Source organism: Protopterus annectens, chromosome 8.part0, assembly GCF_019279795.1.
Source record: "Protopterus annectens isolate FY-2018-M chromosome 8.part0, PAN1.0, whole genome shotgun sequence".
NCBI classification, from domain to species: domain Eukaryota; kingdom Metazoa; phylum Chordata; order Ceratodontiformes; family Protopteridae; genus Protopterus; species Protopterus annectens.
In genome coordinates, this window is record NC_056741.1 from 605,724,342 (window position 1) to 605,747,226 (window position 22,885).

Genomic DNA, 22,885 nt, shown 5'->3' on the forward strand with positions numbered 1-22,885 from the left:
TAGATAGACCCGCATCTGGTTTGAATCTATCTCTACCCCTATGAATCTTATTCTTCGAGATGGCCGTAACACAGACTTTGGCCAATTGAAGGTGATTCCAAGGGAATTGCCCAGTGATATTGTGGCTTGCAGGCTCCGTAGAAGTAGATGCTTGGAGGTGGCAGTTAGGAGCCAGTCGTCTAGGTACAGAAACACCTGGAATCCTAGACTTCTCAAGTGAGCAGTCACTACTGCCAAGCATTTGGTGAACACCCTGGGGGCTGTGGTGAGACCAAAGGGCAGCGACGGAACTGAAAATGACTGCCTCCTAGGCTGAAGCGCAAGTGTCTCCTGGACGTTTGATGTATTTTGATATGGTAATACGCGTCCTTGAGGTCTATGGAGCACATCCAAACACCTTTCTCCAACAATGGGAGAATGATTTGTAAAGTGACCATTCGGAACTTGGACTTCTTGACTGAACGGTTTAGGTTGCTTAGGTCCAAAATGGGCCTCAAGTCCCCGGTCTTTTTTGGCACCAAAAAGAATCTTGAGTAAGTCCCTAATCCGATCTGATCTGCGGGGACCGGTTGGATGACTCCTTTTTGCAGCAGCTTTGAAATTTCTGAGGCTGTGGTATCCCGTTGACTGGGTGGCGGGTCCGGGATTTTTTTTTGGACTGAGGGGGGGGGGCAACAGAATGGGATGGAGTAACCTCCGGCGATAATTCGAAGCACCCATCGGTCCTGTGATCCCTTCCCAGGCCTTCCGGTGCTTCGAAAAACGACCCCCGACTGGCTCCGGAGCAGCACAGTCGGGCAATCCCTCTGGGACTATGAAAAGCTGAAGAGCCACGAAAGGACTCGCGGTCTCCAGTGTTGCGAGGGCCTCTGGGACGGCGTCTTCCTGATGAATTTCCCCCTCCTCTGCCTCTAGAGGGGGAACCTTCCTGCTGAGAGGGGTAAGACTTCTGAGATCTATGGAACCACATCTTCCCTCCTCTTTTAGCCTTGGGATAAGGCCGAAAGGGAGTGGAAAATCGTGCCCCTACGGCAGTCAGAGTCTTACCCTCCTGTTCACAGCGGGTAAGTGTGTCTTTTACCTTGGGCCCAAACAGGGAGGACCCATCAAAGGGGGCGTCGGCAAATGAAGACTTGAAGGCCTCCGCGAAATGACACAGGTGGAGCCAGGCTTGTCTCCGTAGAGCAATACCTGTACCCGCCGCTCTACTCGCCCCTTCGGCCGCATACGAAATGAGCCTCATGGACGACATTGTAGCCAGCTGAGATCCAACCGTCTGGGCCAGCTCCTCAGGCAGGTTACCTAAGAGGGTATCGGATAGCTCCTTAATCAGATCCCTCTGAAATCTCGTAAAGTGCGTCAGGTAGTTCAAAGACCTCAGAGTAAAGGCCGCTGAACTAAGGGTGCGCTTACCGTACCGATCCATGCTCCTAGACTCCTTAGGAGGATGGACGGACGTAGAAGCCTCTGCTACATCTTGCTGGGTAGCAGATGCCACCACCATAGCATCCACAGCCACACCTTTCGTAAGGAACTCTCTATCTGGGGGCGCCAAGAGAAATTTGTTTGGACGAGCGGGCACCGGTTCCACAGAGTCTGGGTGTTCCCACGCCCTTCGACAGATCAAATCTAAGAGCTCGAAGGGCGGAGACACCCAGGAGGCGGAGGGCTGAGCCTCGAAGGCCTTCAGGAACACCGACTCATCAGCAGAGGGAGGTTTGGACTGCCAGCCGCCTCGTTGTTTTAGGGCTTCCAGGATGTCTGCAAAGGAGACATCATCCGGGGACGACTTGGGGGACCCCTCTGCATCATCGAGATCGGTGTCAGATGTCAAAGACTCGTCAGGGGAGTCAACGTGCTTCGTCTTGCACGTGCTCTTCCTGGGAGGTTCTTCTGAAGAGGCTTCAGAAGGACCTCCAGGAGGGGGAGAAACCCAGCGGGGGTAACCTGAGGCCCAGGGGCTCCGCTGTCTATGGACAGGAGGACTGCCAACGACCCAGTCTCCAACTGTAGGGAAGGAGCTGGGGAAACTGTGGAGGTAGCCAATGAAGATTTGGCTAGAGCACTCCTCATAGCCCTGAAGGCGGGACCACCAGAAACCTGGGAAGGTCCCCCCTCCGTGGCCACGACAGTGGACGGTACTCCCGCCGCCGACGCACCAAGAGGGAGACTTGGGACCGAAAGCATCAATCCCGAAGCCTCCCCCCCAGGGCCGAAGGAAGAAGTCCGTGCACTGAACTCCGACCCAAGAGGGGACTGCCAACGACCCAGTCTCCAACTGTAGGGAAGGAGCTGGGGAAACTGTGGAGGTAGCCAATGAAAATTTGGCTAGAGCACTCCTCATAGCCCTGAAGGCGGGACCACCAGAAACCTGGGAAGGTCCCCCCTCCGTGGCCACGACAGTGGACGGTACTCCCGCCGCCGACGTACCAAGAGGGAGACTTGGGACCGAAAGCATCAATCCCGAAGCCTCCCCCTCAGGGCCGAAGGAAGAAGTCCGTGCACTGAACTCCGACCCAAGAGCCGGAGTCGGAGCAAGGGTCGGGCCTGACCCCAACACCTCCACTGGTTCCACCAACACCTGCTCCAACGGTGCTGAAGCTGTTGGAGGAGGAAGTACAGTAGGGGAGTGGACCATCGGCTCCGAAGCCAAATGGGCTGGAGCCAAAACCATCTTTTGGAACACCGGAGACTGGAAGAGTCGAAGGAGCACCCTGTCGATGTCCGAATCAGACATCCTGGATGATCTCGGGGATACCGATCGGGCCCGAACCGATTTCTCCATCGGCTCCGAAGGGCTCGGGGACCGGCTCCGAAAAGACTCAATTATCGGCTCCGAGGAAACCTTCAAGGAAATTTCCCTCGGTGCCGATAAGGACTTCGGCTCTGAGGGGGAAGTGTCTGAGCCGATGCCCCTTATCGGCTCCAATATCAGTGGAGCCGATGAGGGTGACCCGCCTCTCGATGCCCCAGACCTCGGCTCCGAAACCAGAGGGGTCGAGGCTGGAGGCATCGAGGCAGACCGTTCCGACCTCGGCTCCGAAGTCCGTGGAGCCGATGGAGAAGTCTGCTTAGTTTTCTTAGCTGTCTGTTCCGACTGACTGGTCGGAGCCGGCGCTTTCCTCTTTTTAGAAGGAGACTGAGAGGAAGATAAAGCCTCCTCAAAAGAAGGCTTGACTAATCCTTTGAGGATTAATTTGTTTTTCCTCTCCTGGAGGACTCTGGAGGAAAACACATGGCATACACTGCACGATTCCTGCAGATGTTTAGCGCCAAGACAATAGACGCACGAGGAGTGGTCGTCCATTATGGACATTTTGAACCCACACCTAGTGCACTTTTTAAACCCGGAGGGTTTATGTTCTTTAGACAATCTACAAAAAACAGACAACAACAGTAAATTAAGTGTTTGATACACAGGAACAAATATGTAACTAACTCAGAAAAAAAATTTAAACTAAAGAACTTTTTTTTTTTTTGGGGGAAACAAGGAGGGTCAAGACCCTCCAACTCAAACGGGTACTTGACCCACACACAACCACTAAAGTAGTTAGCACAGGGGAAGGCCCCTCTAACTTAAACGGAACCTTCTCAGACAGGAAAATATACGAAAATCTCAATGAAACTGTAAGAAACACACTCGTACACAAAAAATAGAAGTTATGTTCTTACCATAACGTTCCATGTTAGTTGTCTTCTTCTCGCCTTCTTCTTGCTGGATGGGTTCGGAGCCGACCTCGGCTCCGACTCGGCCACTCTAAAAGCTCGAGAGTTGGTTCCACCGGCTCGAGGCTCCCCTTATATCCCACAATGCTAGGCGTGAGTTACCTCAGATCTCGTTTGTAAGCTAGGCCCAGCTTATAATAGTAACAGAATAACTATAAACAAAGTCCACCTCTATAAACCAGGGAGAAGAGAAGGGTGACCTACATCCTGATCCAGGAAAATATGCACAGCAGCATATACCTAAAGTAAAGAGGTGGTAGAAAGAGAGGTCACAATCAAAACTCCTCTAGGTCTGTCCAGGCCAGGGGGAAGGAGGGTGGGACGCAAGAAGAAGGCGAGAAGAAGACAACTAACGTGGAACATTATGGTAAGAACATAACTTCTATATGTTAAGTTGTCTATCTCGCCTTCATTCTTGCTGGATGGGACCGCGCCCCTAGCACCTTGTCCCGGGTGGCCTAACGGAACAGACTCTTGAGAACAGTGGAACCAAAGTTAGCTCTATGCCTAGAAGCTAAATCCAACTTATAATGAGAAATGAAAGTGTGAGGAGTAGCCCAAGTAGCCGCTGCACAAATGGTGTCAATAGGCAGTCTGTCTTGGAAGGCTATAGAAGTAGCCAAAGCTCTGGTAGAATGGGCTTTAGGTTTGTTAGGCAGCTTTTGGTGTCTAATTTCATAAACAAGGGAAATCAGAGATGTTAGCCATCTAGATAATGATACCTTTGAAACTGAAAGTCCCTTTCTGCCTTCTGCATAAGAGACAAACAGCTGGTCAGATTTTCTGAATTGTTTGGTTCTATCCAAATAGTACTTAACTGACGATGAACATCTAGCCAATGCAATTTTTGTTCAGACCTGTTAGAATATACTGGAAAAAACACAGGGAGGTCAATGCTTTGATTTAGGTTAGACGCCGAGGCTATCTTAGGTAAAAAAAGACGGGTTGGTTCAGAAGATACCCTGTCCTTATGGAACAACAGATAAGAAGGTCGACAGCTGAGTGCATGAAGTTCTGAAACTCTTCTAGCTGAAGTAATAGCTACCAGAAAGAGTGTCTTCCATGATAGCAATTTTAAAGAACAGGAGGCTGCAGGTTCGAAAGGGGAAAGAATCAAAGAACTAAGAACTAAATTTAGGTCCCAAGGAGGAGGAGGATTTCTTATAGGAGGTCTGAGTAGAAAAACTCCCTTCAAAAAGGCTTTGCAAAGCTTGTGGGACATTATGGCAGACTCTGAAATGCCCACATGAAAGTTAGAAATAGCTGCCAATTGAACTTTAAGAGTAGAAGGAGATGAACCTGCATGGAAGAGTTCAGCTAGAAAATCAAGGACCATTTGGATGGAAGCAGTGAAAGGATCTATGTCCTTCCTTGAGCCCAATAGGAACGTTTCCACTTACTCAAATAAATCTTCGAGTGGAAGATTTATGGGAAGCTATCAAAATATCTCGGACAGAGTGAGATATTTGAGGAAGCCTGGCTAAGGTTGGAATTGGAGGAACCAAGCAGTGAGGTTCAGAGAGGGAAGGGAGCGATGAAACTGACCCGACTGATGGATCAAAAGATCTGGAACTAGGTCCAGATGCCAAGGTCGCTCCAGCAGAAAATGATGTAGAAAGGGGAACCAAACCTGTCGAGGCCAGTAAGGAGCAATGAGGATCAACGAGGCCTTCTGAGCGATAGCTTTCTGTATCACTTGAGAGATTAGTGGGAAGGAGGAAATGCATACAGAAGTCCCGGGCCAAACTTGGACTAGAGCGTCTCTGCTGGGCTGGCCTGGTAAAGGGAATAGGGTGAAATAATCTCTGCACTTGCTGTTTTGGGGAGTAGCAAAACGGTCGCAGCAAGGCTGACCCCACTTGAGAAAAATTTCTCTCACAACAGAGTCTTTCAGAGACCACTCGTGAGGCATGAGGCTAGCTCTGCTCAACTTGTCCGATTTGATTGGACATCCGGGATGTGCGTTGCTATCAGAAACCACTGAGAAGAAATCGCCCATTGCCACAGTCTGAGTGCTTCTCGACACAGGGGTAGGACCTGGTTCCGCCTTGTTTGTTGATATACCACACTACAGACATATTGTCCGTCTGGATTGCTATCGTTCCCAAGGGAAGAGAGTCTTGAAGGGCTTGCAACGCTAAAAGCACTGCTCTCATCTCTAGAACATTTATGTGCAAGTGGCATTCGTCTGGTTGCCATGTGCCCTGGACAGTTCTGCCCTGATAATGCCCCCACCCGATCAGGGAGGCGTCCGTTGTCAGAGTAGCAACCGGAGGAAGGGACAAAGGGTCTTCCCAATAAGAGCTGAGGAAGACATCCACCACAGAAGATGATTTCTGCATGTTTGCGTAATCATAATGGTGTGGGACATCGGAAGTTGCTGGTATGACCATTGCGTGAAGAGCATCCATTGAAGGATTCTCATGTGGAATCTGGCTAATGGAAGCAGAGGTATGGCAGCCGCCATAATCCCCAACACTTTCAGAACTAACCTGGCTTTGATTCTGTTGCTGCTGAAGAGGAGCAAGACCAGTTTGTGTATGTCTGTTATTCTCTGATCTGTTAGTCTCCCAGTCATGTTGACTGTCTGTAGATTTGCGCCTATGAAGGTTATAGTGCGACAAGGCGACAAAACAGACTTTTCGCAATTTATTGAAATGCCTAAATTTTGACAAATGCGAAAGGTGTAGTCCCTGGCCAATAGAAGAAGATGCTTGGTGGGAGCTGTGAGGAGCCAGTTGTCCAAATATGGAAACACCTGGAATCCTTGACGTCTCAGGTGAGAAGCTACCACTGCCATGCATTTGGTAAACACCGGGGGCAGTGGTGAGACCAAAGGGCAGGGCCCTGAATTGAAAATGACTGGTTCCCAGCCTGAAGCGGAGGAATCTTCTGGAGCGTCTGTTCATTTTTATGTGATAGTATGCATCCTGAAGGTCTATAGAGCACATCCAGTTTCCCTTTCCCAATAGGGGAAGGATGGACTGTAGCGTGACCATCCGAAATCTTGTTTTCTTGACTGACTTGTTCAAGATACTGAGATCCAAAATTGGTCTCCAGTCCCGTTTTCTTTGGAACTAAAAAGAACCTGGAGTAGATTCCGGATCCTTGCTGGTCTGCTGGAACTGGCTGAATTGCTCTTTTTGCAAGCAGCTTTGAAATTTCCAAAGCTGCAAGATCCCTTTGAGCAGGTGGAACATCTGGAAGGGATTTTTTTAATTGGTTTGAAATGCGAACGAAGGGAATGGAATAGCCTTCGGAAATGATGGACTGTACCCATTTGTCTTGAGTCAGGGATAGCCAGGCTTCTGGGTACAGTGACAACCTTCCCCCGACTGCCTCCGAAGGTGGGCAGTCGGGCAACACCTCAGGGATGCTGAAAGGGCTTATCAGAGAAGGCTTCTCGATTGCCCTGGTTCTCGGACCCCCTGCCTCTAGGCGGCGTCTACCATTGTTGTTCCCCTCTGCCTCTGGCGGGAACCGACTCTGTCGCCAGGCAAAGTCCCTTGAGATTGTTTATGAACCACATTTTCCCACTTTTCTGGCCTTTGGGGTAAGGCCTAGAAGGAGTAGAAAACGGACTCCGGCGGCAGAAAGAGTCTTGCCATCTGTCTCGCACCTAGTCAAGGTTTCTTTCACTTGAGGACCAAAAGAGATGATCCATCAAGCGGGAATTAGTGAATGACGTTTTAAAGGGGTCCGCAAAGTTGCATAGCCGCATCCAGGCATGCCTGCGCAAGGCCACACCTGTCCCTGCGGCTCTGCTCGCTCCATCAGCCGCATAAGAAAGGAGGCATGGAGGAGTTAGCTATGGAGTTCAGGGTAGCCAGCTGAGTGTTCATCTTGTCTTGAAAACCCACAGCCGTAGGATCCTTCAACATGTCACTCGCTTCTTTGATCAAGTCTCTTTGAAGACGAGTAAAATGGCATAGGTAGTTCAGCGAACGCATAGCAAAGGTCGCTGATGAGAACATCCGCTTCGCGTACCTGTCCATAGACCTAGATTCTTTGTTAGGGGGATGAACAGGCACTGAAGGATCAGCTAGTTCCTTCTTGGTGGCAGCAGCTACCACCATAGCATCCACAGAAACACCTTTTGTGAGAAATTGCTTGTCAGTTGGTGCTGTTATAAATTTGGAAGGTCTCCTGGGGGTAGGGTCCACTGAATCAGGAGCCGTCCAGGCCTTCTTTGCAACCACCTGCATGAGGGGATCAAAGGGGGGGGGGACACCCAGGAGGTGGAAGGGCGAGAGCCAAACGCCTCAAGATACACAGATTCATCCTCCGAAGGGTTAAGGGCTGGCCAATTTCCCCTTTGTTTCAGGATCTCTAGAATGTCTGTGAAAGAGACATCTTCAGAAGGGGAACGTGGGGAACCCTCGGAATCCTCTAAATCTGTGTCAGAGGTGACAGACTCAGGTGAGTCTATGTGCTTCCTCTTACACTTTCTCTTCCTAGGGGGCTCCCCTGCCAATTCAGGGGAGGCCTCGGAAGAGGATGAGATCCCCACAGGGGATTCTTGAGGAGCTGGCTCTCTGCGGTCCGGGATGAGGGAGTGAGTCGACATAACCAAAGGCACCGAAGAGGGAGGGGTGGACGGAGCCGACTGTGGAGTCGAACAAGGTTCCAACACACTCCGCATGACCTCGAACGCACCTGTCCGGCAGAGCCAGAGGTCCCGCTCCGAAGCTGAGAACCTCCCTCGGCACCGACAGAGATGGCTCCGAGGCCGATGTCGGAGCCGAACTCACCAGCAACGAAGCACTGAGAGGGAGAGGGGGTCGGACAAGGGTCGATGCCACTCACCCCTCGAGCCGGCGAGGAAGCCGGCGCCGAGATTCTTCAAAGAAGAAATCGGAGCCAGCGGAGCGAAGACAATTGTATCAGCTCCGGCTACCACAGTCTCGGTCCCGAGGCGCCCGGCTCGAGCTCAAAGGAGTCGGAGGAGGAATATTTATTGGAACAAGTTGAGGCATCGACTGATGAGTCGGACTCTGGAGCATTTGGGCCAGTGCCTCGGACTTCAAAACTCACTACCCTCTGGAGGTCGTGATCTGAGAGCCTCGATGACCTGGAGGAGTGAGATCTGTGGCTCCGTTCAGACAGCAGGGGAGACGCTGGAGCCGAATGAATGGAGCCAAGGGACGGTGACCTCGATCTCTTTCTAGAGGTCGGCTCCGATGGTCTGATCGGAGTCGACCCAGGAATCTCTAATGCCTCGGCTCCGGCCGGAGCCGAGGAAACCACAGATACTGCAGTCAAAGACTCATCGGCTCCAGCCGGAGACGATGAAGCAGTAGGCTTCGAAGCCTTAGGCCTCGACTCTGAAGCTGGAGCCGAGGTCTTGGAAGCCTTAGAAGGTTTCCCCGATGACACAGAAAGGGAACCTTCAGGCTTAATCAAACCCCTCAAAATGAGTTTATTTTTTTCTCTCCTGCAGGACTCTAGGGCTGAAGCCATGGCATACAGCACAAGAATCCTGCAGGTGTAAAGGTCCCAGGCAATACACACAAGAAGTGTGACCGTCTGTCAGACATTTTCTGACAGCACGAGTCACACTTCTTGAAGCCTGAGACCTTTGTATCCTTGGACATACTCAAGGAACCGAAGTGTAATCACACACAGAAAACACACACACAGATTACACTGATAGGGGTTCAAAGGGAATTATTTAAACTAAAGGTAAGTTAAGTTAAAACTCCCTAATCAAACACATACACACCCTAAGGATAGGGAAGGAAGGGCCCGAAGGCCTTAGGGAAAGAACTATAAGTTCTTTAGAAAAAAAGGGGGCTGGATAAAAGGTAGAAGGGATAATATCCACTACACTAAGGGGAAAGAAAAATACACTAAGCTAGCTTAAGTCTAAAGAATTTAAACTAGTCTAACTTTCACTAACCTGGAGCCGGTAGAAAACACACCTCGATCGCTGTAGCGGCAAACGAGATCTGAGGTAACTCACGCCTAGCATTGTGGGATATAAGGGGAGCCTCGAGCCGGTGGAACCAACTCTCGAGCTTTTAGAGTGGCCGAGTCGGAGCCGAGGTCAGCTCCGAACCCATCCAGCAAGAATGAAGGCGAGATAGACAACTTAACATATAGCCGTTAAAACAGCTTTTGGGTTTAAATGAAGGAAATACTGACAGGAAAAAAGCCTAATATATAGTACTTAGCCCAGCCAATGTTGAGACCACGTCCAAGCTCTGTAAGCGGCAAACGAGATCTGGGGGATTAGTGGTGGTGCATCCTGGGATAAAGATAGCTCAGCCAATTAGAGGCCTCGCTCTATAGCATAAGCGTGCCGAGTCGGAGCCGAGGGATCGGCTCCGAACCCATCAGTCAGAATGTAGGCGAGATAGGATCACATAACATCATTGTAGTTTCCTCATATGCAGTCTGACATATGGAATTAGTAGAATGCAGGATGCCATGAAACCCAGGGCCTGTAGGATTTTCCTTGCAGATAAGTGGGTTTTTGTTGCCAATTTCTTGAAGCAAGAAGTCAGTTGCTTTTGTTTGTCTGGCGTGAGATAAGCCATCTGGGCAGTTGTATTTAAGCTTGCACCCAGGAATATTATCTCTTGAGAGAGCACTAGTTTTGATTTCTTTTCGTTTACTGTATACCCTAGGCCAGTTAGCATTCTTTTTACGAACGCCAGATGCTTTAGAAGAATGTCTTTGTTCTCTGCTTGAATTAGGCAGTCGTCCAAGTAGGAATATATTTGAATTCCTCTTTGTCTGCAAAACACAATTACTGGTGCCAGGCATTTTGTGAAGACCCTGGGCACAGTAGATAAGCCAAAGGGCAGTGCAGAGAATTGGTAATCCATTGAGCCAGCTATGAATCTGAGGCATCTTCTGCAAGATAGTCTGATTGGGACATGCAGGTATGCCTCCTCTAGGTCCAAAGTTACGAACCAAGCCTTGTTGCCCAGCATGGGCAGCAGCTGCTGTAGAGTCAACATCCTGAATTTTGGAACTTCCAGAAACATATTTAGTATAGACAGGTCCAGTATTGGTCTCCAGGTTCTGTCCTTTCTGCGTACTAGGAAAAGTATTGAGTAAAATCCTTGCCCCTGCTCTTGTTGTGGTACTTGCTGAATGGCCCTCACGTCCATGAGGGCTGTAATTTGTTTTTGCGCCTCTGCCCATTGATTGTGTGGCAGGTCTGGCATATCTTTTGACCTTGGTAGTGTGTGAAATTGGAACCTGTAGCCTTGGGACACTATGTTCAGGACCCATTTGTCTTTGGTAACCGTTTGCCAATTTGATGAAAAAAGTGCTAGGTTTCCCCCCTAAGGCGGCTTCCAAAAGAAAAGTGCTTGGATCTGGCAGGGGAAAGTCATTGGGACTGTTTCCTGTAAGGTTGTGATTTGTCTTCTCTGCTTTTGGTGGTAGGAGCACCCCATTGTTTAGGCCTGTATGAGCCTTGGGGCTGAGATCTGCCTCTGGGACGCCTGTATCTGCCTCTTTGTGGTCTGACACTGGAAAGGAACAATTTTTAGAAGGCCAATTCCTGCTACATCTGGGTGGCTGTACCTGTAAGAAATCCTTGACTGTCTGCATGGATTTTGCTTTATCCTCCATTTTTTTCAACACCTCTTCTGCTTTAGTACCAAACAAGTATGCTGCAATGGTGCATCTAATAATTTTGCTTTAACATGATCAGGCAGATTCTGTTCCTTTAACCAAGCATGCCTTCTAATAACAGAACCTGTAACAGCGGCCCTACAACAGGCCTCCAGTGAATCATAACCACAGTGCAAAGTATGCTTTCCCACTTGATCAGCTGCAGGCAATAAATCCTGCATTTCCTTGTTCTCTGAACATTCAGTATTTGTGAACAATTTCTGTTTAAGCAGTGACATTAAATATTGCTGATATTTAAGCATATGAAGTGTAGACCTTTTTCCCCTATCTGTCTAGAGCCCTAGAATCCCTATCAGAGGGGACAGAGTTTTTTGCAGTGGAAGATTTAACCTCTTTGGGACTCTAGTTTCTGGGTCAGCAGCGGGGTTTTTATATAGGAATTTATGAGAATCCGGAACCCTGTAGTATCAGCCTGGCTTAGCAGGTGCAGGGGTTAAAGAGTCAGGGGACAGGCCGGACTCTGAAAATACATCATCTACAATGTCTAAAACAGGTGGAATAGCAAGGGGTCTGTGCTGAGGAAGTAGCAGAAAGTCTGAGCCTTTTCTTAGATTCAGAACAATCTTGGCTCTCCCAGTGGAAATGCTCCCTCATGGTATGCAGGGTTTCCCCAAAAGAATAATCCTCAGGCGGAGAGGCTGAAGGAATGGATTCTTCAGCATCAGAATCCTCATAGGGAAGCATGGAGTAATCCTGTTCAGAAGAGGAATCAGAGGAAACAGAAACCTGATCAGAAGAATCATACTCTGTCTCTTGCCTAGGCCTCTTATCAGGAGGGGGATGGGAGCCCCTGATCAAAGTAATTAGGTCTTCAGCCATTTTGAGCATCGTTTTTTTAGGCATGGAAGTCTGAGTAGGAGAATGCTGTACTTGTTTGTCTTTAGAGCTGCTTTAGTCTTTGAAGCTGAAGATGGCTTAATATATAGTTGTGTAGGTCTGAAGACACCCTCGGAAGCCGATGCCTGCTCAGCGGCTCTGGACCCATCTGACGGAATGATTTCCGAGTGTCCAATACCTTGAGTATCCAGAGGCCCAGTCAGCTCCACATGGGAGTCGGAAGCGGCCTGTGGCTCTGAGGTAGCGGGTGCCAGGGGCTGCGAAAGCGCCTCACTGAGAACGGGCAAACCGGCAACTGGCCTATCAGAGGCCTCGTTGTCGGTTTTGGACCTCGGATGCCTATCCTTTTCCTTGTCCTTGCGTTTTTTGTAAATTCCGGTTGTCAGCTGGTCCAACAGCATTATATAATTAAATCTTCGGCCAAAGTAATGAAATGCAAAATCAAACCGACGCTTAATAGTGCGTTGGTTAAATCTAGCACAAAACCGACAGCTAGCAACGTTGTGATCAGGGCCTAGGCAAGGAATACAGTAAGAGTGAAAATCCTTATGAGGTATTTGCTTCCCACAAGAAATACAATGGTTAACTTTTTCTGACATCGGTCTGGAGCAAAAAAAAAGGCTCCCCAACGAGGTACTTAGCTTTAATGAAGACTTTGGTTCTGAAATTCGGATTTGAAAATCTCAGGAGTCAGCCAACTGGCACGTGCGAACTGCTTTTGCTTCAGGCACCGCGCAGCAAGAAAGACTGAAGAAAATGGCTTCGGCTGCATCTTTTATACCCCTGGCGCACAGACGTCAGGGAAGAGGTGACAGCAACAGACGCCAGACCTAGACTTTGGAATTCTGGCCGACTGAGGGTAGCCTGCCAGCAGGATAACCCAAGAGTAATGACTGCAACACTGAAACAAGATGAACATCAGCAGATGTGCCACTTCATTTATTGATCAAAAGGCAAACTGATGTAAATGTAATTTACGGGAAAGACTTTTTGCAACATCTATTGCCATGGACTTGTCCAGCATTTTGAGGGGATTGTCAGCAGACAAGGATGACTTGGGTGTCTTTGGCTTGGGCACTGGTACTGACACACAATAATGCTATCCCTATAACCAGGGAGGCTTCTTGTGAAGCACATTTTCAGAATTTAACCAAACAAATGAGGTCTCTAAGAACCAATGTTTGGCATGCAAAATTATTCAAGGCCTACTTGGCCAAAGATATGGCTCCACAGGATCTGAGGGTTCGCCTTCAGCCTTTGGTGGGCAAAACTGATAGTGAATTAACTGAACAATGGGCTTTGTCAAAATCCTATCAGCCTATTATGATAGGACCACTGAAACGGATATGGTGGAGGTCAACAAGCTATGTGAGATTACCAAATCATATGAGGGATTACCAGCATACCAAACTTGTCTCAACAAATTAAGCAAGGACTGTCAGTTTGGAGCAATATCTCAAATCTAAGATGATGAGAAAAGTTCAGAGGGATCTAACAGATTATGAAAAGGGAACTCAGTTTAGTTACATGAGTAAACAGGTTGGGTTTGATGATACGGTCACCAAAGGGGGCAAACGTAAGAGACCCATATCAATCTTGAAAAGAGTTTCACATTCCAGTTCCAATTATGAAACTTCTGGTGATGATTCATCTGCAACAGACCCTGACACACAGCACTATGGAGATTCACCCACAGCCAAAAGAGCTAACTCTTTAGACAATGGCAGGTCGGGGGGTAGTATAGACAATATTGATGGCCTACTGGAATTGAAGACACAGACATAACAAATCAGAATAATGTTTTAAACATTTCCAATGTATCGTTGTCTGACACACAAATAAAAGTATGAAACAAGGGACTTAATTTTATTCCTGGTTTCTTTGTGACAAAAGATAAGCTAGCTCAGGATGTTATTACCTTCTGTAGATTATTAAATCTAAGAATGTTTAATGACTCCAACAATGTTGCATCCAGTGACAGATTCCAATATCATAGGAACAAATTTACACCCCCTATGCACCCCTATGTGCATATGTTTCAAACTTCTGTACTGAAGGACTTACGTTCCCTAAAATTGTAATGCATGTGTAAAACTAACAACTTCTCAAAGATTGAAACAGTAACTCTACAGCAACTGATCGAGAACAAGGACTTGGTTATTTTACCAGCAGACAAGGGGGGAGCGGTGGTGGTCATGAACTGGACACAGTATAATGAGGAAGCATTGAGACAACTAGGGGATGGACGCTATTACACTTGCATGCCCTTAGATCCCATCTTCAGGTTCAGGAAAGAAACTGACCAGTTTTTGAGGATAGTTAGGGAAGAAGGTATTATTGCTGATCAGGATCAATACCATCTAACGGTTACGGATCCTACCAATAAATACATATATTTTCTTCACAAAATACATAAGGACCTGAACCATCCACCAGGTAGGCCTATTGTCTCGGGTAGGGGTTGTTTAACAGAACCCCTATCTCAATTTCTTACCAGACAATTACAACCTTTACTGACGTGGGTAAGATCCAGATTGGAAGACACCACAGAATTTCTCCAAACCATTGCGGACATCCAATTGGAACCAGGGTGGTTACTCTTCACTCTTGATGTCTCCGCCCTATATACCAATATTCCTCATTGGGCGGGTTTGGATGCCCTGGAGTATTGGTTACAGAGGTCTGAATTTTACTCTCCAAGTTTCAATACTCTTTTCATTGGGCTTGCTGAACATGTATCGACTAAGAATGTCTTTTACTATCAAGACAAATGTTACTGGCAAACTCAAGGGATGGCCATGGGGGCATCATTTGCCCCAACTTACGCAGGTTTGTTCATGTCCTATGTGGAGGAGTTTTTGATCTATGATAATACTCAAAATATATACCTGGATGAAATAGACATCTGGAGAAGATTTCTGGACGACTGCTGGATGGTATGGAGATCGGATGTCATACATCTAAGGGAATTTGTAGAGTACTTGAACGATAATAAGTGGGGTATCAACTTTACAGCCAATTATCACTCCTGCAGCATTACACTTTTAGATGCATTAATTACGAGAAATGAGGATCATACTCTAGCGACACAGGTATATCGTAAGTACCCCCAGTACAATTCCCTTCTCCATGCCTCCAGCTACCATCCACCCCACATTTGCAGGAACATAGCAAAGTCCCAGTTTCTCAGGATCAAACGTATATGTTCGGAGAATAACACATATGAACATCATAGAGAGGACCTTATTTCTAGATTTAGAGATAGGGGTTATGTTATGGGGCATGTCCTGAGGGCTAGCAATACTGTTTCCACTATGGATAGGCTGGAGACTTTACAGTATAAACAGAAATCAATGAATAATTTTATTTATTTATTTTATTTTACATTTGTTGACTGGGCTAGTCCAGCTGGATATATGTCCATTTTCAGTGGAGGCCCGGGGAGAAAAGCTCCAACGTAATTTACAAATAATTCACAGTAACGGTCAATACAAGGTAAAAATTATTAATACATTGAGACAGAACATAAAATCCTTGCAGAGAGGCAAAGTCAAAACAAAGTTTAACAGACATTTGCTATACAGATTCTAAAATATAAGTATCTAATATGGAAAAAGAAAAAATTAATAAAAATTTTTTTTTTTTTTTTTTTTTTTTTTTTTTTTTTTTTTTACATCTAGTATGTTATGTGAGGAGGAATTTAGGAGGGAAGGATACAAGAAAGGTTAGTCTGGGTTGTTACAGGAACAAAGCCAGTGCTTGTTAAGATGTGTTTTCAGCTGTTTTTTAAAGAGTGGAAGACTAGACAAAGATGAGATATCAGATGGTAGTTTGTTCCACATTTGTCCAACAGAGTTAGAAAAAAGGCTGTCACCTGCAGAGTTATTGGGTATGGTAGTATTAACCAGTAGTTTGTTTGCAGAGCGTAGCTGTTTCAAGTTATTATAAGGTGTAATGAGATTAGAGAGAATAGGTGTTTTAGAAGGCTGATAAAGAATTTTGTGAGCAGTTAAGAGCTGTTGATAAGTCAGCCTGTTAGGAAGTTCAAGCCAGCCTAGTTGTTTTAGGTTATGACAGTGATGGGTTCTGAAGAGGGATCCTGTGGCAAATAGAGCGATATTATGGTAGGATGTGCCAAGTTTCTTGAGGTTATATTTAGAGAGATTGGTATAAATAGTGGAAGCATATAGAAGGGAAGAGATAAGGTGAGAACTAGCTAAGGTGGTCCGAGCTTCAGGAGTAAGGAATGATTTGATTCTATAGAGGGAACCAATCTTTTTGTTTATTACTTTTATTGTGTTGTTTATATGAGAATCAAAATTGAGATTGTTGTCAATAGTTATTCCTAGTAGTTTTGTCGTAGCATCAGGAGAAATTAGAGTGTTATCAGAGGAAGTAATAGAGAAGTTAAGAGAGCTTGATTTGTGTGTAGGTGAGAACAATAGCAACTTTGTTTTCTTGGGGTTGAGAAGGCAACGGTCAGAGAACCAGTGTTCAACAGTGGAAAAAGCTTTTTGGGTAAGTGACAGGAGTTCAGTCTGAGAGGAAGCAGTGCAGATTATAGTGGAATCGTCTGCATATTGTATGCAAGTAGTGCTTGGAATAGCTGAGTGGAGGTAATTAATAAATATAGAAAATAGGAGTGGGCCAAGTATAGACCCTTGAGGTACTCCTAAAGAGATAGGAAGGAGAGTCGATAGTGAGTTTTTCCAAAGTACTGCCTGCTGACGATTTTCTAGGTAAGATGTAAACCAGGATAAGGAAGAAGGATGAATTGAGAGAGATTGTAGTATATGCAGAAGGAGTTTGTGATTTACCATGTTGAAAGCTTTTGAAAGATCTATGAAGATGGAAGATGATAGGTTAGTGTTGTTACGGTTGTGATTGATAGTGTTGGTAAAGGAGAGTAATGCAGTAGTGGTACTGTGAGAAGGTCTAAAACCATGTTGACTGTTAGCAAGTAGGTTGTTATGGAGAAGGTGGTTAAGGAGTTGTTTATGGATGCACTTTTCCATGATTTTGGCTATAGGTGATAGCAATGCTATGGGATGAAAATTAGAGAAGTCATTAGAGTTGCCCCATTTGTGTAGTGGGATGATGTGAGATATTTTCCAAATGGAAGGGAAAATTCCCTCCTTTATAGATCTATTTATCAGGATTGAGATGGGGTAGGCAATAGCTTTAGTTGCTATCTGCAGAAATTCTGCAGGAAGTTTGTCTGCAGAAGGTGTGGTGGGTCTAAGTTTCTGGAGTACGGATAAGATAAATGAGGTAGGTACAGGTTGAAGGGAAAGGGGAAGAAAAGTATGTGGAGTAGGAGAGGGTAATTTAGAGATGTCAGGAGGCAAGTGATTTGCTAGAGTTTGGATAGTATTGGTGAAGAAAGAGTTGAAGTCATTAGCTATTTGTTTAGGATTGTTTGGATTAGAGTCCTGGGGATTTGGAGTACGTGACTGACCTGGGGATAGAAGATTATTAATACTAGCCCAGAATTTTTTGGGTTCTTTTTTTGTGGTTTGTTGTAGTTGAAAGTAATAGTTCTTTTTGTCTGCCAGGATGGCTTTTTTTGTACTATTTCTAAGCTCTCTGAAGTTGTGGTGGTCAGTTAGATTCTTAGTGGAGCGCCATTTATCCCATGATTTGTTTCTGAGAATAATTTTCTGCTTAGTATTGTTGGATAGCCAGGGTGCTGTTTTAGCTTTGGTTCTAATAGTGCGGCTTGGGGCATGGTTATCTAGTATGGATAGGAATGTAGAATTAAAGTATTCGACAGCATCATTCAGTGGAAGAAGTTTTAGTTGGGACCAATTACATTGTCTTAGTTCAGCAAGAAACTGATCAGAATTGAATTGTTTTTTAGATCTTAGTGTTTTGTAGGTGGTGGGTAAGGCTAGGTTTGATTTGTGCCTAATGATGTAAGTTAGTGAGTGGTCACTTAGGTTTGTTGCGGAGTATTAGTAAGAATCCAGTCTAGAATGGTTTCCTTATTGTTGGTTTTATTGGTTCTTGTAGGGCTACTAATGAGTTGTTTAAATCCATATAGGTTTATATGGGAGGTGGGGTTAGTACTGTTACAGGAGAACTAATTGATGTTAAAATCTCCTAAGACTATTGTTTCTTGAGGGAGGTTGGTAGAGAGTGAATTGAGGATATGTTCAAGTGTGTTAATATTGTTTCCAGGAGGGAGATATGCACATATGATATTTATGGCCTTAGTATTATTGACTTGGAGTTTGGAGCTAATTATTTCAGCATTATTATCAAGGTTAAGAGTCAGATTTTAAAGTACTAATTTGGAGTTGGGTTTTGTAGAGAATAGCTACGCCTCCACCTTTTTTGGAAGTGTGATCATGTCTAATGATATTATATCCGAGTGGGCTAATTTCATTGTCTTTGATTGATGGCTTTAGCCATGTTTCAGTTAAGCACAACATATCAAATTGATGGGTTTCAAGGAGGGCATGGATTTGACTAATTTTGTTACAAATACTTTGTATATTGAGATGGGCAAAGGAGAGAGAGTTGTTGGGTTTGGAAAGAGAGAGAGATGTAGTTTTATCTAGTACTATGGGTGTTTTTGTCAATAACTAAACTTAAATGCAGCACTAGTGTGTTTGTTAGTATGTCACTCGTTTAGTAACCACCTATGGCAGAAATATGGAGCTTCTACTTAACAGCATGCAGAGACATTGAATATATTACAGGCTGATGAATATTTTTCTACTATTTTGGGTGACAGGTGTCTGTTCTCATTTCGTAAGGGTAAAAACATTGGTTTCCAGCTGAGCCAATATAAGCACTTTCTCAGAGGTCCCAATAATCTCAGTCAAAGAACACTGACTGGGGACCCACTAGTAGGGTGTGTATCATGTGGCCACTGTACTCATTTAAGAAAGTTAGCAAAACAAAGGACTTTACTAGTCATAATACAGGCAATATTTTTGATATTTGTTTTTTTTGCTAACACTGGGTCTGACTGTCTGGTGTACCTAGCCACCTGTACCTGCTCTGCATTCTATGTAGGTCAGACCTCTAGACCACTGAGGATCCATATAGCTGAACATCCAAAGTGAAATCAGGAATAAAAAAACTAATAATGCCTTATTTAAACATACTAACAAACACACTAGTGCTGCGTTTAAGTTTAGTTATTGACAAAATCATGGGCAAGCTGGCATAGCCTTTTAAATTCGAAAAAAAAGAAATGGATTATAACATTGGGTGCATTATTTTCACCTGGATTAAATGAATATTTGTGAGGAATGGTTGCTGGTTAGGTATTCACATGCATAGTATTTAAATGTGCCTAACATTACACATTCCTATACACTGAGAAAGACGTTACAGTGTTAGCCGAAACCGGTTTGTTGCTTTGGACTACCTATGTACTTTATAGGAGTCTATTAAACTCACAGCTTTGCCATTGTCTGCTGGGTTCATTTTTTGTGTCACATATAATAATCACCTACTAGTTGAATCATGTACTGTTGCATGAAAGGGCAGTACTGAAGGCAAATAACATGCTCGTCTTCATAAAGAAGGCAGTGAAGTCCAAAGATGCAAGATATCATGCTTCCACTGTATAAGCCAGAATAAGCCAGACTTACCTGGACAACTGCATATGGTTCTGCAGACTATACAAAGGAAGGGCAATGAGGCTAGTAGCCACTGTGCAATGAACAGCCAATGACATGGTACATGAAAAAGAGGGGGCTGCATAAAATGAAAGATCCAGAAAATTGAAACTGCATACATTTTGCAGATGGAACAGAAAATGGATAGTGTGATATGTGCACTACCTTGGCTGATGGGAAGCAAAGAGTAGTTTTAAAATGGAAAGACAGAGGGAAACAAAACATGGGTCACAGCAGAAAGGTGGACTTGCTAAGCAGTATACAACAATCATATCTCTCAACTCTCCAGATTTGCACAGAATGTTCAGATTTTTACCTCATATTTTTTAAATTTGTGGTTTTCTAGCTAATCGCTAAGGATTGAAATCACTAAACAATGAAATACATTTGAGTTTCAGTCTTCATATCCTTCAGAAAATGCATGCTAACAAAACTTGTTAGCATGTATTTTCTGAAGGACATGCATGCTAACAAAACGCGTTACTCTAGCAAGTAAGTTTATAACAGCAAAATTTAAAACTTGTTATCCCTATTTTGGGGACCTTTGTCCCACCATTTAGGCTTTGTCCAGATTTTTTGTGCCAAGTTGAAATGTATGGGAAATGCTACTCAGAGGGTGTGAAATCTAACAATATTCAAAGGCAGTAGTACAGTGCACAAGCTATTTCTAGGACAGAGCAAGAAAAGAAGGTCAGATGTGGCAAGGGAAAAGGGCAACAAAACAGCTGGCTGCAACATCTGGAAGGACTTGGACAAAATGGTTTTATTCTGTTTGCATCTTCAAATGCTTTAAAAAGTGTTGGTGTGGAACACTTTTTATTAGAACTGCCAAGCAACTGTAAATTTACACAAATTCATATTTCAACAGCATAATTCAGACACCATTATCTTAACAGAAAAATCTGCATTGGACAAGGAAATATGCAGTGTGTTTCATAGTTTTCCTTCTGTTGCTGTTCAAAAACAGTAAACCCTTCCAAGGGGCTCTTACTACAAGCATGCTTTAATAAAGCTGGCAAAACAATGAACATGTGGGAGGTGAAGTGCTCTGAGTATCACAATATAAAATGTACTAACCTGCAGTTCACACCAGGCTACTTCAACCCAGGTCTCAGTGTCTAGACCCTTGTAGACAGTTTTGAAAGCACCTCGGCCAAGCTCTATGTCAAACTTCAAAAACCTGCCACTTGGAGATGTGGCTACTGCTTTCATCTCTGCCTCCTCCTCCAGTTCTTTCTCATTTTTCTTTTTCTGAGAATCCCTAGAAGCATCAGCAGTCTCCTTAAGGTGCATCTGTTCATTCTTGCCCTCCTGCTCAACACCTTCTGAGGTAAGGGCAACATCAGTAGTTCCAATGCCCAAAATCAACTGCTCTTTTTCACCTATAAGAGATACGTCTAGCACATCATCTTCACAAATATCAACACTTTTACGTACAAACTTTCTCTTCATTCCTTCTGTAACAGCCAAAACAGATGCGCCACTTTCGCCCATGCTGGTTTCAACTGTCATCGTTTCAACACTCTTTTTAGGATCATCCATCAGTGTAACTCCATCAGGTTTCTCAGATTCATCTGTGCCAGAGGGTTCTCCAGAGTCTGTAGCCATTGCAGGAGTACCTTCTTTAAATGGCTGTGGTAATAAATGCACCTCGATTTTCAGGTACAATGCAATTACAAACTCTCATTTTTTACACTTTTGACATTTAGCTACTACATTGCACAAGTATTTAAAGCCTGAAAAAGAAAAAAAAATAATTTAACACATTTGGCACTAAATGCAATGGTGCACCCACCTAAAACAACATGTCATATAAATAAAATGACTAGAAATAAAGTAAACAGTCCGGGCACACTGAAATCAGCTATAAATAAATGAATTTATTATAAAAGTTCATACACAAGCGCTTTCACCCTGACTGAATACAGGGCTTTTTCAAGTGAAGTAAAGACTTCATACAAATCCATTTAAATATCCCCACTCCCAAAAAAGTGCAAAAATTTTTTAAGGCATACACTCTCCCATAAATTAATATGTTATAATAGTTCAGACATTGAAAATAACCATCTTTTACTATGAATGTATTATTTAACTAAAACGGATTGTATAACATAGTAATAAGCAGTATAGTCTTCCATGCAATGAACCTTCAATCAGCTCAATGAACTGGTTCAAACTGAGAGACAATTATCTTCTCCAGCATAAAGTTAAGGTTCCAGGAAGAGGTCACTTGTTTTTCTAAGAGCCTTAATATGTAAACTTACCTTAAGTAGCTCTCTTACCAAAACAGGGAAGAAAGGGGAAGATCCATGGTTAGACAAACTTAAATGCCCACAAGATGCAACTTGATAGAGGATTAAGACAGACCAGAGTAAAGTAACTCGCACAAAAATTTCAAAGTACAGTTGTGTTAGTAGACTTAGCATAACAGACATGTTTGAATGAGCACTGCTGCAGTAGCCCAACATATGTGGTTTATCCTGCATAAGCTATGAGAGACTTCCAGCTTCCAAAGTTTCAGGGCACCATCCATGCACCCAGTCAGCCTGGGCTAAGTTTAGCTTGGGCACCAAGCCCTTCAGAGCTTTCATGCCAATAAAGGGGGGGGGGGGTCAAACAGAGAGCAATGCTAGGAAAAAAATGCACGTACACAACTTGACAAAAACATAAAACAAATAACAAATAAAGAGGGGCGAGTGTGGGAGCAGCTACTGCAGCAGTGATCATTCAACAATATACTGTAATGATGCATTTATTTACACAACTGTCCTATGGTCATTATCACCGCTGCAGTAGCCTAAGCTACAAGGGCAGATTACCACTGCTTAGCAGAACTGGAAGGAGGAAGGACAAGGGTCAGGAGCCCCTTGAGAATGGTCCTAACAAAGTCTTTCCTAGACCTGGAGAAGAAATCCAGTTTATAGTGCTTTGTAAAAATATGCTCAGAGGACCAAGTTGCTACTTCTAGAATATTTCTAGAAACCAACCCTTCCCAAAACGCCACTGATGAAGCCAAGGCCCTGGTAGAGTAAGCCTTG

General features: G+C 44.8%; 1 protein-coding gene across 1 annotated transcript in view; it reads right to left on the bottom strand.

Annotated features, from left to right (window-relative positions):
* The window catches only part of WNK3 (WNK lysine deficient protein kinase 3), a gene marked incomplete in the record, with an annotated part of 2,462,820 nt that overhangs the window by 2,423,576 nt on the left and 16,359 nt on the right, over window positions 1-22,885 (bottom strand). Inside the window, 1 exon segment of the mRNA XM_044079290.1 lies at window positions 20,925-21,583. Coding sequence (XP_043935225.1) covers window positions 20,925-21,455 — 531 coding nt within the window.